The 14012-nt window shown below is 54.1% G+C and overlaps 5 protein-coding genes across 5 annotated transcripts; 2 read left to right on the forward strand and 3 right to left on the reverse strand.

Moving 5' to 3' along the window:
* Positions 1–2874: 2874 nt before the first annotated feature.
* CCOS01_10565 (uncharacterized protein) lies at positions 2875–3243 on the reverse strand (the record flags this gene model as incomplete). The annotated part of the gene is made up of 1 exon (XM_060458720.1): positions 2875–3243. The coding sequence occupies one exon, from the start codon at positions 3241–3243 to the stop codon at positions 2875–2877; it is 369 nt and encodes a 122-aa protein (XP_060310522.1).
* A 440-nt stretch (positions 3244–3683) lies between these two features.
* On the reverse strand, positions 3684–4352 carry CCOS01_10566 (uncharacterized protein; the record flags this gene model as incomplete). The annotated part of the gene is made up of 1 exon (XM_060458721.1): positions 3684–4352. One exon carries the CDS (start codon positions 4350–4352, stop codon positions 3684–3686), a length of 669 nt encoding a protein of 222 aa, XP_060310523.1.
* A 1127-nt stretch (positions 4353–5479) lies between these two features.
* On the forward strand, positions 5480–6912 carry CCOS01_10567 (mannose-1-phosphate guanyltransferase; the record flags this gene model as incomplete). Its single annotated transcript, XM_060458722.1, has 4 exons — positions 5480–5486; positions 5636–5679; positions 5803–5949; positions 6016–6912. The coding sequence occupies 4 exons, from the start codon at positions 5480–5482 to the stop codon at positions 6910–6912; spliced, it is 1095 nt and encodes a 364-aa protein (XP_060310524.1).
* Positions 6913–7702: 790 nt separating this feature from the next.
* Positions 7703–10555, reverse strand: CCOS01_10568 (glycerol kinase; the record flags this gene model as incomplete). Its single annotated transcript, XM_060458723.1, has 3 exons — positions 7703–8121; positions 8177–9423; positions 9906–10555. 3 exons carry the CDS (start codon positions 10553–10555, stop codon positions 7703–7705), a joined length of 2316 nt encoding a protein of 771 aa, XP_060310525.1.
* Positions 10556–13221: 2666 nt separating this feature from the next.
* CCOS01_10569 (ESCRT-II complex subunit) lies at positions 13222–13961 on the forward strand (the record flags this gene model as incomplete). Its single annotated transcript, XM_060458724.1, has 2 exons — positions 13222–13768; positions 13849–13961. The coding sequence occupies 2 exons, from the start codon at positions 13222–13224 to the stop codon at positions 13959–13961; spliced, it is 660 nt and encodes a 219-aa protein (XP_060310526.1).
* Between the last annotated feature and the right edge of the window lie 51 nt (positions 13962–14012).

Here is a 14012-nt window from a genome sequence, read left to right on the forward strand (position 1 = left end):
AAAACGGGCAAAAAGCGACGCATATTTTCCAACTGCGACGACTCTTCACGACTTAATGAACTAGAATCATGGTTTCCGCGCGGCACATCTGATTTCTGCACTTCATAACTCTTCCGGCCGGTCTCCTTCGAATTTCGGACAAAATGCGTTTCTTCTCTCGTCGCCTATTCTCGGATTCGACTTTTTTTCTCTCTTTACTTTCAAGACTTTTTGATGACCGCGCGCTTGGCTGGGATTGTACAGTACCAGTCAGGGGCTGTCCTTCATTTATCCGAACGGATCAACAACCGGAGGCGACTCTGGCCGACCGACCATCTTTCCTTCTTGACAATTCTTTCTGCATTGCGCATTTTGTTCCTCCTGCTCAGGGTACGCCCTCGACTAAGCTGGAACCACATTCTTCCTTCATTGCTTGCTCGAAAATGACGAATTACCACACAGATTGGAACATATGACGATGATGGGGCGGCTAGACTCACATGAGCTTGAGACGTGGACTCGGCATTTTGATTTTTTCTTCATTCTCTGCTCTTGTTTTCGAGACAAAAATCAGGGGGTCATTTGGGGCGGGAGGATGGCTTAAAGACGGCCAGAAGAGCCACGCCCCCTTACGCATTGCCTCAAAAGCGAAGCATACGTTTTTTTTCCCCTTCTTCTTTCTCCTGCATCTCCGACGAAATTGATGGTGCCTGGGAGAGGTTCAGCATCTCGAATTACATCTTACTTCCTTTTCCAAGGGGGTTCATTTACGATTATTACGCTTTTCGTACGACTTTTTGGGAGGATCTGACGAGACTGAATGAGGGCCTTTTGGCCAAGCTGAGGGCACGATGGATATGATGAAAGACTGGCAGAACCAAGATAACATGACGAGCGACGTTTGAAGGCAACGAGGTTGATGAGACTGTTGGTGCGAGAAGAATAGGCGAGAGAGAAGGTGGCGGGGGAGGAGGAGGAGGATGATGAATTTCTCATGATCCTACGCCTTTTTCCTATCTTATATGCGGACGCCTCTGCGACGCTCATGATGATGATAACGACCAAATTTTAACGACAAAGACTTCATAGTATGGGTGGCAAGAACAAAGACGATCACAAAAGAAATAAAAACAAAACGCTTTCAAGCTCCTTTTTTTGCAAAGACTGTTGAACTTTATGCTAGGTGACTATGACACAGGAGGGAGGTTGAAGGAGAAGTGATGGATCGGATGCTACTGTGGTCATCTCGTAAACTTGGGTAGAGGTTCGTGAAATTGACATTGACGTGGAGCCTCGATGGAGCCTGGTACCGGCAGCTTGCCGGATTCCCCGGAGGGTGTAGAGAGGCAGGACGGGATTCAACAGTGATGGTCGGTGGTGGGGAGCTAAGTTTCACCGGAGCCGAGGAGTCGGAAAGTGGATGATGTCTCGGTGGTTCCAATCTGACCGGCAAGGTAAGGTACTAAGGTGTTAGGCGACGCGGTGGTTTGCCATGTACGCGCCCGCCATTTAGCGAGTAAGCCCACCTTGGCTTATGGTATCCAAGATTCTTGGGCGGCACATTGGAAGCAGATCGTTCTGACGAACCGAGCAGGGGTACAGAGAGAAGGGAGATGGACGTGTGACAATACTTGGTATTTGCATGCTTCCGTGTTCGCGAGAAAGTATTCGAGGTACTTGTAGCTTTAGCTCGGGACGATACCGGTGCATTTGAGCAAAGTACCTTGGATAAACGTCGTAGATAAACTCGGCATGTCATCCGCATCATTCTTGTCCCTCTCCTGGACTACCGATCCTGCCTTGCCAGTTATGCATGTTCACTTTTCCTTCCGTTCTATCCTGTGTGCTCGAGCTGGATGGGAAGAGGGCGGGTGTTGTTCATTCAATCACGGGTGAGAGGATTCGCCTGGTATGTTCCGTCCATTCCAGAACATTATCCTGCCTTGGTATGCATTGGCTATGCGTAAATGATCTCGCATTGCTCCACGGCGGGAGTACACTCCTGGCATCTTTGCACAGAAACCACGCAGGAGGGAGGAGATGAGATGTCTGGCTGGAAGTTTCGGATGATCTGCTGTTTGCCTTTGGTCGTTGAAAGTTTGAGTGTATCGGTGGGATGGGACGGACGGAGCGGGAGTCCGTGTGGCGTGGTGCGGATCTCGGGCCGGGGTTTATTCGGATCTTAGCACGGAAGGGTGGGGAGGACCGGGCTACCCCTTCCAGAGGTGATAACTGACGGAGGGATCCAACAGACAAGGTGAGAGATCATGGCTCGACATTAGGGAAGAAAACCAAAGATGGAACTGAAGGAACCTGTCACTGCCCACTGCCTACAGGCTTACGAGACTAGTTGCAGGCTGGTATGCTGAGGAGCAGCATGAGAAGCCGAATGGCAAAAATGACCACGGCCGAAATTCGACGCCGGGCAGTCCCGGGATGTGGAGTGTGGATTTTCTTCTCTTTCAAGTTTGAGGTGGCATGTCACGTTGGTTCTGTGACCCCCACTTATCGGCGTCGTCAAGCGTTCTGGAACTGTGACTGCCTACGTTGCCCCCTACTCCATACATAGCAGAGGCTTGGGATGATGGATCGTGGGCCGGACGCGGTTGTTTGAAAGGAGAGGAGGTGAACACGTACGTCACGTCGCATGTTGAGCGATTTGAGGATCCTCTCCGCCGGGCCCATGGCACAAAGGCATTCCCCTCTCAAGGCCCCCAGCGTGGTTGGCTCAATTAACAATTTTCCTGGAAATCAATGTGGCTTTGCACAGAGGGGCGACTTTCCCTACTACTGCTCCTCCACCCCAGCTTTCCTAGTCACGAGATGGGGATTTCTGCCGCGGCATTGGACGACGTGTAGCATGAGGTGGGATGGGCGACTCCACTAGCTGAGGCGTCAAGGCGAAATCTGTCCTGACTTGGCCATGATCATTGAGAGCTGTTGGCCTGTTGCAGCGCAATGTGGGCGAGGCGCTGCTTCTCGAATGCGCCGAGACATGCTCACCAATCGAAGAGGAAAAAGGATGCCAAGGGAGAGATGTGAGTTTGAAGGCTTGATAGCTCCAAGGAAGGGATGCGACGCTGGCATTCGTCGTAATTGCGGCATGGATTCGTAAACACAACACGAGCGGCCGAGCCCTGCAGCTGAAGAAAGCTCGTGTTCCGGGCGTGAGCATCCTCTTGTCTCCTCCCCAAGGCTTGATCTTCCCGGTTCCCCAGCATCTGTTCCCGTGATGCTGACGGACGGGCAGAGATGCGCATCCATGATCCGGGGCACAAGAGGAGGCAAAAGTCGCGAATTTAGTACGGGCCCGCCGGTCAGCTGTCTTCGGATCTGTAGGGAGAGCCCTTGCAGTCTAGGTTTCGAGCGAGCCAGACTCTAGAGACAGTGGCCCCCGCGGCACGTCCAGATGCGGACTTCATACGGGCGGTCCAGTATCGGCTTGCGGCGTACGACGACGGTCTACCGTTTTGACGTCTCTCCCCTAAGGCTGGTAAAGATGCTGTGCACCGTCAATTGGCTTGGAGTTTGAAGACGAGACTGCGAGCGGCAGCGACAAGCAAGGGAGGGCGGAGGGCAGGCATGGGCAAATTCGTCAATCTCGGCAGGGGAAATTGGGGGTAAGGCTGGGTTGACGAGGCCTCGCGGAAACTCGAATGTGTTTGGCGGGTTGAGGTGATGTGCTTGTGTGCCAATGCAATGTGCTATGCGCCAGGAGTTATGTTGCCATTGGGGCCGACGAGTCGCCGCAATCTCGAACTGGAACGTCGAGTCCTCAAAGTCCCCATCGTACAGCTACACCTCCACTTTTTTCTCTCTGTTGCGGCCATTGAGAACCTGGAAAGGCTCGGAGGGCCGAGTATAGTGCCTCTTCCATTGCCGAACGTGTTGTGAACTTGTGATGGTGTACCTAGTAGGGAGTCCCGGTACCTATCCCCACACACGGATCGCCGGGAGGGTATGTATGTTTTCGTGCTTGTATGTAGCTGTTTCTGTAGTCTCGTCGGCTGTGCTCGTGCTTTCGTGCGGATAGTGGTTCTTTTGAGTTTGGAAATCGATGCTTTGTACAGATAGAGTAGAGGAGCGTACTCGGTAGGACGGGAGCGAAAGTCGAAAAGCTGGAGAAAGTGATGGGTGGCAGCCCCTGACAGCTGGGCCTTGCCTGAGCTTGGGGCTGGGCTGGGCGTTGCGGCGTAGCGTCGTTGCATGGCAGCATGGTCCTTTCCTTCCCTGGACTTTGCGACTTCTTCTTTTTTTTCCCTCCTCTCGCCTCGGAGCCCCACTCTAGTTGACGGGATGGGATTGGACGATGGGATCACATGGGTGCGCTGCGCATGGGGAGAGGAGGGAGGCCATTGGATGGGATTCCGCATTGGCCATGGGACGGTACGTCTTCCGGTCTACGTACCCTGAATTTCGATGAACCAGGAAAGAACGTTGAACAGTCCTACCTTCCTTTGGTAATCAACAACCTCAAATCTCTCGAGTACCTCATCCAGCTACAAGAATATATCTGTCTCTACCTTAGGCTATAATTGGAACGTCAGAGTTCGAGCATCGCCAAGTTATCTAGTCCATCCGGGCAGGCAACGTGGAATGGTGAATGGCTCTGATTGGGATAGGTATAAAAAAGTCTAGAACAACGTATCAAAATGCCAGACACTTTGCAGCCCAGGATGTTGGTGCTAATCCCGCCCGTTAGTGTACCCGTTCGAACCCCCCATTCCGCCCCTGGGCCCCTTCTCTTTCCCCCCTTTGGGTGCCCTGTGCTTCTTGCCGTGCTGCCCCCAATTGATTGCGATCGCAGGCAGCCCGGTCAAAGTACCGCACCATAGAAAACGCAGTGTTGAGTGACTTGCAGCTTGCAATTGACCGGGACCTTGGGGGGTACAGATGTCGTGTCATTTTTGAAGGTGCCTTCTCCCTCACCACCCTGCGCCTCTTTTCGCGTCTCTCCTGCTCTTTCTGCCTTCCCATCTGTGACCACTGACCACTGACCACTGACCAACCGTGGACCTCTGACCTCCCTTTTTTCCCCATCCCAACTTTCTGAACTCCCCTCGTGGCTTCCTTCACTGCACTCGCTCAACCTCTTGCCTTTTGCAACTTTCTCCTCCCAAAAGGTCTTCTTCCACTTTCCCATCTTCGGGTTCTACTTTCCACAAGCAGGATTCCATTGTATGCCCTTTTCGAGAAAAGGCACGCCTGTCTCTCTCCGTTTTAACAACCTTCTAATCGTCCATTTCTGGAACTGCAGAGCTACCCCTGTGGTCACCTCAACCAAATACACGCCTGTCCTCCTCTCTGAAAAAGCGCAGCTTCCCCTTGTTGCCAAATTCAGTCACACCGACCAGGCCAAGAGAACCTCTTCCCTCTTTCAACTCTTCACACACTCGTTTACATACGCACCTCACCCACGGAAGCTACCACGTCTTCCTTTCTCTGCGTCGCACAACGATATCGAACCATCACCTAACCCCTCAACTCCAATACCATCAACATGAAGGGTAAGCACTTGCCCCATACGAACAGCTACATGCGCTTCAGCCTGCCCCAGTCCCAGCCTTGCCCATCGATCTGCGATACTCGAGGCTGGCCGGCGGCAGGCGCAATATGTGGTCGGCAGTGACGCAAACTTGCTAACTTGCTTGAACAGCCATTATTCTCGTCGGCGGCTTCGGCACTCGTCTTCGCCCTCTGGTACGTTCATTCCTCTCCCTAGCTTGAACACACAGCACACAGCAGCAGCAGATTTCTGCCAGCGGCTGCTGTACCTTCCACACTGATCGAATATGTTACTGACCTGGTATTTCCAATGCGCAGACCCTCACCCTCCCCAAGCCCCTGGTCGAGTTCGCGAACAAGCCCATGATTGAGCACCAGATCGAGGCCCTTGCTGCTGCTGGCGTCACCGATGTTGTCCTCGCTGTCAACTACCGCCCCGAGGTTATGGAGAAGCACTTGGCAGAGGTGGGTCTTTCCATGAGCTTCCCCTCTGCAGCTACCATAATAAATACTGACTTCCTCCATCCATAGTACGAGAAGAGGTTCGGCTTGAACATCACCTTCTCCGTCGAGACCGAGCCCCTCGATACCGCTGGTCCCTTGAAGCTGGCCGAGAGCATTCTTGCCAAGGACGACACCCCCTTCTTCGTCTTGAACTCGGATGTCATCTGCGACTTCCCCTTCAAGGACTTGGCCGAGTTCCACAAGAACCATGGCGATGAGGGCACCATTGTGGTCACCAAGGTCGAGGAGCCTAGCAAGTACGGTGTCGTTGTCCACAAGCCTAATCACCCCACCAAGATCGACCGTTTCGTCGAGAAGCCCGTCGAGTTTGTTGGCAACCGCATCAACGCCGGCATGTACATCCTCAACACCAGTGTTCTCAAGCGCATTGAGCTTCGCCCCACCTCGATCGAGAAGGAGACCTTCCCCGCCATCGTCAAGGATGGTCAGCTGCACAGCTTTGATCTCCCCGGCTTCTGGATGGACGTCGGTCAGCCCAAGGACTTCCTTACCGGCACCTGCTTGTACCTCACTTCCCTCACTAAGCAGGGTTCCAAGGAGCTTGCCTCCCCCTCAGAGCCTTACGTCCACGGCGGCAACGTTCTGATTGATCCCTCTGCCAAGATTGGCAAGCACTGCAAGATTGGACCCAACGTGACGGTCGGCCCCAACGTCGTTATTGGCGACGGCTGCCGTCTTCAGCGTTGCGTTCTGCTGCCCGGTTCCAAGGTCAAGGATCATGCGTGGGTTAAGAGCACTATTGTCGGTTGGAACAGCACTGTTGGCAAGTGGGCTCGTCTTGAGAACGTCACTGTCCTCGGCGACGACGTGACCATTGGCGACGAGATCTACGTCAACGGTGGCAGCATTCTCCCCCACAAGAGCATCAAGGCCAACGTTGACATCCCCGCCATCATCATGTAAAACCAAAACCGAACAACCGGAAAAAACACTATACCCGGGCCTGGACGAACACTCTGAGGGTCCGCGCTCTTCACACTTCTTGTCTGCACGCCTGTTCTTATCGACTTTCTAATTTCAAGTTGCGATACGATTCACCACTCCACTCATGAGTCTTCAAACTTCAAGAAACGGGGGCGGAAACCAAACACTACATTTTTGGCTGGCGTCGGCAGGGGGAAATCATTTGGCGAGCACAGAAAAGCACTTGGCTTTGCGATGTTTTACTTACTTTTTTTGCGTTTGGGAAAGATGATGGTCCCCAATTTCGTGACGAAATGCAGACGAACGGTGTCGAGGGCTGTCACCCAGCTTGGAGGATATCTCCCTCGATGTGCCGTGGACATGGAAGACTCCCGACCGTGGGGTCATCTGTGAGACAGATGAGAATAAAGATGATACCTCTGAATTTGAGACCGGGAACGTGCTTTGAAGATGGTGACAATTCGTCGTGTTGCTCATGCGCATGTCATGCGAGTATCTCGTGATTTGATGTGGGGGGAAGGAGGGGTGGAGGGATACCTGAGATGACGGATCACATTTGCGCCTTCCCCGTGTGGATGGGTGAGTGGGTGCGAAAGGCAAGCAAGACAAGAAGCTGACTTGATAGGTATCCTGTCTAAACGAAACCAACCTTCCCCCAATATCATACCACCATCCAAAAAGAATAAAAAAAAATAGGCTTCTTTCTCCTTTTCTGTATACCCAAGTACTCCGAACAAAATCTTCAAACCCACATGCTTTCTACACTTTTTTACTCCGCATTATCACGCACCCAACCCCTCGACATCTCGACAGCCTGCTCCCACTTTTTGAACATCTTTTGGCTCGTCTCCCTGTCGAGCGCGGGCGTAAAGATCTTACGCCCGTTCTGGTTGACGTGCTTGAGGTCCTCGAGCTCGTCCCAGACGCCCAGCGCGAGGCCGGCGGCGATGGCGGCGCCGAGGGCCGTCGTCTCGCGCATGGCGGGGCGGTCGACGCGGATGCCGCTGATGTCGGCCTGGGACTGCATGCAGAGGTCTGAGTTGGAGAGGCCGCCGTCGACGGCGAGGTTCTCGAGGGCGTGGCCCGAGTCGTTGGCCATGGCGTCGAGGATGGCTTTTGTCTGGTAGCATGTCGCTTCGAGGGTCGCGCGGGCGATGTGGCCCTTTTGGGTATGGGCTGTGATGCCGACTGTTTTGGGCATGTTAGTAAGGTAAGGGGTGTTGATTGGGAGATATTGACTTACACAGAGTTCCCTTTGCGTCGTCGATCCAGTATGGCGCAAAGAGGCCGCTAAAGGCCGTCACGAAGACGACGCCGCCGTTATCAGGTACGGTCTCGGCCAGCTCCGAGATGCGAGACGAGTCTTCCACGAAAGAAAGGTTCTTGACGAGGAACTTGACGCCCGAGCCTGCGACTGCGATGCTGCCCTCGAGGGCGTACACGGGCTTTCTACCCTTGCCGAAATCGTACGCGACGGTAGCCAGCAGACCCGACTTGGATATGACGGGCTCCTCGCCAACATTATACAACAGGAAGCAGCCCGTACCGTACGTGTTCTTTGCCTGGCCCGGGGAGAAGCCGCACTGGCCGACGAGGGCGGAGGATTGGTCACCCAAGCAGCCCGCGATGGGCACGCCCTTGAGGACGCCGCGAGCAAAGGAGCCGAAGGCGGTCGGGTCGGAGGAGGGGACGATCTTGGGGAGGTGGATCTTGGATTGGTCGATGCCGAAGAAGGAGAGGAGGGTGTCGTCGTACTTGAGGGTGCGGAGGTTCATGAACATTGTGCGGCTGGCGTTCGTCGAGTCGGTGACGTGGATCGCGTCGTCGCCCTTGTCTGCGCCGCCATTGAGGCGGTAGATGAGCCAGGAGTCGACGGTGCCGAAGGCGAGGTGGCCCGCATCGTAGGCTTCGCGAACGGAGGGGACGTTGTCGAGGAGCCAGCGGAGCTTGACGGAGGAAGGGTAGGTGGACAGGGGCAGACCGCACAGGTCCTGGAGAGCGTCTGCGCCGGGGCGGGCGCGGAGTTCGCGGACGAGGGAGGTGGTACGGGTGTCGGGCCAGACAACGGCGTGGTGGAGGGGTTCGCCGGTGCGGACGTCCCAGAGGACGGTGGTCTCGCGCTGGTTGGTGATGCCGACGCCACGGATGTTGGCAGCGGAGTAGCCTTGTTCAGCGAACTGGGCCATTGCCTTTTCAACGCATTCTTCGACGGAGGAGAGGAGCTCGAGGGGGTCGTGCTCGTGCCAGCCCGAGTGCGGGTAGTGGTTCTCAAACTCGATCTGGTGGCTTGCCACAGGGTCACCGAGGCCGTTGAAGATGAGGAAGCGAGTCGAGGTCGTGCCTTGATCTATGCTGCCTACGAACCAATGTTCTTTGAGTTCTTCTTGGGTCTCTGTGATGCCGGCTGGGAGGTGTTCGGCCGGGTCTGCGGCCACGCGCGGGCGCTTGGTTTCTCTCGTCTCGGCCATTGTGTTGTCGGTGCCGCCGCTGCTGTGGTGGTAGGTTGTTGGTAAGTCAAGAAGAGGAGGGAGAGGAAGAGGAGGACAGAAGGGGAGTAGGAGTGAGAGTGAGACACAAAGAGAGGAAATACAAGGGGTATCTTGAGGGAAAAGGTAACGGAGACAAGAGAGGGGCCGAGGGAGAGAAGAAGAAGCTAAAGACTAAGCAAGCTGGGGCTCTGGGGACTTCAATGGGGAACGAGGAGGGTCGGGGGGACCACGGGGGGTATCACGCGGAGAGAAGAGCAAAATCGACAGCGCCCCTGGGGTTGTACGGGATTTGTTTCTGCAAGCACGCGCAAGAGCAAAGGGGGCCGTAGGAGCCGGCGTGGGAGGCGGGGCGGGTACGGGGGGAGACGGGAACAAGTCGGGATCGTGGATTTCGCGATGGAGCACGAGGCGATAGAACTCGGGAGTAGGATATGTGTGTGTGCAGGCATAGGTTGTGGTTCTCGTGTGTGGATGATGACTGACTGTCTAGCTAAATATGCCGTCCCACGAGGAGGCTGGTTGGTGGTATTGGTGGTGGTAGTACGAACGGCGGGGGACTGAGACTTTGACTGAGACGAGGTGTTCTTGGTAGACTGTTCGTCTTGTGAAGCTCTTGCGTCTATTCCAGCCGCACGAACACCGTTGCCGTTGTTAGCCTCTGCCGTGGCATTGTTTCCCAGGGTCGTCTTTGCTGTCTGTGTTGCCCGCCGCTGCGACGACAAATTTCGGACGGACATGTGCTGCAGCAGCGGCGGCCCCAGCTGGAGCTTCGCGCCGGCGCTCGGCATGATGTCAGAAGCGGGCGTGGGGCGCTGATTGGAGGAAGAATTGAGGGGTTTGGGCCTCGCGCGAAGCTCCCGCTGCTGCTGCGGCGTGCGACGAACCGTTTTGCACGTGTAATATCCCGTACTGACTATACCATTCTCGCCAGCGTCGCTTTCACCTCTGCGGCCGTGTATACAACGTCTATGGGCCGTCCATGATCTCAATGGCTTCGTCCTCGCCCTCGGACTCGGGCTGAAGAACTTGTCTGCCGGCTCGCTGGTACCGGAGACGACGGGACCCAGAAAGGGGGAAATCCTGGGGAGTGATTGGGGGGTTTTAAGGACGCGTGAGAGGATTCGGGGATGCATTAGGGAAATTGGGCCCAAGACTGGGTCTCAGTAGTCGTAGATCGAGCTCGAGGGGGCTCGGGAATCGAAAGGGACTTGCTGCCTGCATACAACGCGGTAGCGAATGATACAGGCGAATCATGAATTGCTGTTGAAGGATGTGGTCGGTCGTTCGTCTTCGCGAAACTTTTTTTGGCGCCGCTGGGTCGCTGGTTCGCGGGTGGAAATTCCGAGGTGCGTTTAATGGAGACATGGGGCGGCTCTGAGTCTCGGGCATGGTCGGGGTTTGAGAACCGAGGATTTCTCCATTTTTAGGTAAAAGGTAATGGGTCTGCTGGGGTCTAGGGTCGAAGAGTTGACGGGCCTTCACCGAGGTGAGGGTTGGTGAGCGGACTGTTGCCGATGGTGGATTGGTGACCAAATCGTAGGCTTGGGTTGTGATGGGTTAAACTCGTCCTGTGCTAGCAGAAGGGTATGTGCCTTGAACAACAACTTCTCGTTCAATTGGTTTTGTGGTGAAGGGGGAAAGTTGTATCGACCTATCAGATCCGACTCAGGTACAACCTACGAAAGCCTGCTAGACTTTCGAGATGTAGTGCGAGAGGATATCAATGCAGGGACCATGTGTCTGTGAGGTTTCGTCAGTTTGCTGACGATTGACTCCTCTTACTTGGCATGATCAATCACTTCAGAAGCTGAATACTGTCCTCTCAATTATGTTCATTGTCTTTCCAAAGCTGGGTTTGCGAGCCGGGGTTTCTGTGGGAGAGGATACATCTCCGGGGGAATCGTGAAAGAGGCGACTGGATGCCTGATGAGACCAAGGTAGTGGCTAGATGCGATATGCATTCAGAGCTTTGGTGAATGTAGGTTTAGTGTATTCCCAGCAATGCTCGAAGCAGAATGAGCAGTTTTTACGTGGGTGATATCAACGACTGGGTTTTGCACTTGCGATTAGCAATATGAAATTATGAAGCATCCTGGGGGAAGACCAGGAAGTCCGAAAGCCTACTATCCTACGTGAGAGCTCACCTGGTCAGTGAGACATGGCCGTGTGAGTAGTGAAGCTGCGATCGTTGGGCGTTCAGTACTACCTCGGGAAAAGAGCAAAAATGAATCAGCCTTGACTTTACGCACGAGCTAAACGTAATAAGCTCTTGCCATCGGAGCCATGGAGTGTTTCCTTGCTGTAGGTGATATCATGAACAGACTGTTTGATTCTGTCGAGGCAAAGGTTTCTACTCGTCGCTGGGACCTGTCGATGGGAAGGATTAGGTGTCAAGGAATGGTTTGCACAGGGCGAGCAAGTTGGTGTTACGCATCCAGCTACCTGTCAGCCTTTTCTCGGTTTTCCATTTACAAAACTATTTAGAGTCGAAAGGATCCAGCAAAACCGATACTTTAGTGTCCACGCCGTCAGGTGATAAGGAGCGATGTCCCATCAGGATTATACATGAAAGGGCCGTGGAAACCGACTTTGATCAATACTGACACCGTTAAAAAAATACTCTCAAATGTCATTTCGATACCAATAATCGAGATTCCATGGTCTCTCACGCTAGAAATTGCTGCAACAGTGCAAAATCTCAGCTGTTCGAACCTGCGAGGTTCTCAATGCCTACGTAGCCCTTGTTTGAGAATGGTTGACGTAGAACGGAGAAGCATGGCACGATCTGGGCTTCTCTTCGTTGCGTTAGGACGAGAGGGCGAGAGGAAAGGAGTTGTGGATGGGAGACGTACTTGGATGACCCGGTTTATGGTGTATCACGGAGCCTCACAGAGGATGGGAGGGAAGACAGCTGTGGGCTAAGGCGGCGTCCCAAGAAAGCCAATGGCTTCTCAAGGTGTCGAAAGCCTTTCTTGGACGTTGGCGGGATAGGGATATTGCATGGTGGGTAGCTTCTAGGCAACCTACGGGCCTCATGACCCTCACTCGGACATTCGAGTATTAGGTCAAGAATCACTCTCGCAGTCAGGTCATATACGAGATCCAAGGTAGTTTCCATCAAATAATATGATATGATTTTTCCATGTGCGTGCCAAGCTCAGACTTTGATACTCTCAAGACGAGAATCAAGAGCATGATTTGGTGAAAACTAAGGGCTCAGTTCATCTGACCCTTACAACGAAGGTTGAGTAAACCTCACAGTTGGCAGAAGGATAGTATCGCCTTTTATCAAGAAAGTCATAGAATGCCTTGCCTAGAAGAAGGGTCACAATAGGTAATATACAACAGAGACAGCTATGACTTGTAATGCGTTGAGCCTTGACCATGGATTGGCTCGACGACTAACAATAGGATTGAGGATATAGGTATTTTAGATGGATGGTCGAGTTTCGGGCTTAAAGTGCAACGAACTGATCATTAAAAAATCCACGACCTACAAGTTACCATAAGGCCTCCATATGACTACCAGGAGAGGATGTGTCGTGAGCTTACTCCGTTTAAGCGGGCAACCTCGTCCTGGATCAAAAAGCCGGAGAACACCTTGTGCTCCACTAATCCATCGGCCCCCGCAACGGCGAGCTCTGACCACACCCGGCAACTCCACCGCCCGCAAATCCCTACCCCACCATGGAGAACCCCTCGGTGCTCATACCTCAAGCGAGTGACGCTTCTTTGCGACAAGAAACCTCAAAGCTCCAACATCAATCATCACCACCCGCAGTCAAACCACCACCACACAATGGCAGCAACGACAGCCTCCCCATTCCCCTTCCCCAGGGAATACTCCTTCCCCCCCTTCTTCACCCGCCAAACAAACCTAACAACCCACCACGCCCAACTCGTCAAATGGTCCGACCTAATCCTCTCCTACTGCCGCCACCACCGCCTCTTCAAGCTCTCCCTCGGCGCCGCCATCCCCTCCGCCTCCTCCTCCGCCCTCCCGCACGCCCTCCCAAACCACAACGAGTCCTCTCCCCTAAACGAACCGACAACCTTCTCCCCCGCGACCGCAACATCCTCCGCCGCCGGCGCGCCAGAGGAGCTCTTCCACAACAAGACGCTCAACAAGCGCCTCAGCCTGGCCGACGCGCGCGAAGTCCTCGAGTTCATGCGCAAGAACGGCCGCGCAGAGCCTTTACCGGCCAGCACCGACGTCTTTTGGGTCTACTGGCGCACGCCCGACGAGTGGGCCGCCGCGATCGAGGGGTGGATCGACGAGACGGCGCAAAAGGGCGTCGTACTGACGCTGTATGAGCTTACAGAGGGCGAGAGTACCAGGGGCACAGGTGGGCACAAACAACTTCTCTTCTCTCTCGCAATGTGATGATAGGACCCGTGAGCTAAGAACGATTCCATGTGCGTACAGACTTCCACGGCCTCGATCCGGATCTTCTGTCCAAAGCGCTACAAATCCTGGTAAAGCGCGGCAAGGCCCAGATCTTTGGACAAGAGGACTCGCAGGGTGTAAAGTTCTTTTGATCTCGCTCTCTCTTCTACCTCTTCATGATGATATAACACGACGAGACATTG

The sequence above is a fragment of the Colletotrichum costaricense genome (assembly GCF_030867565.1).
Source record: "Colletotrichum costaricense strain IMI 309622 chromosome Unknown Scaffold_11.1, whole genome shotgun sequence".
NCBI lineage: Eukaryota > Fungi > Ascomycota > Sordariomycetes > Glomerellales > Glomerellaceae > Colletotrichum > Colletotrichum costaricense.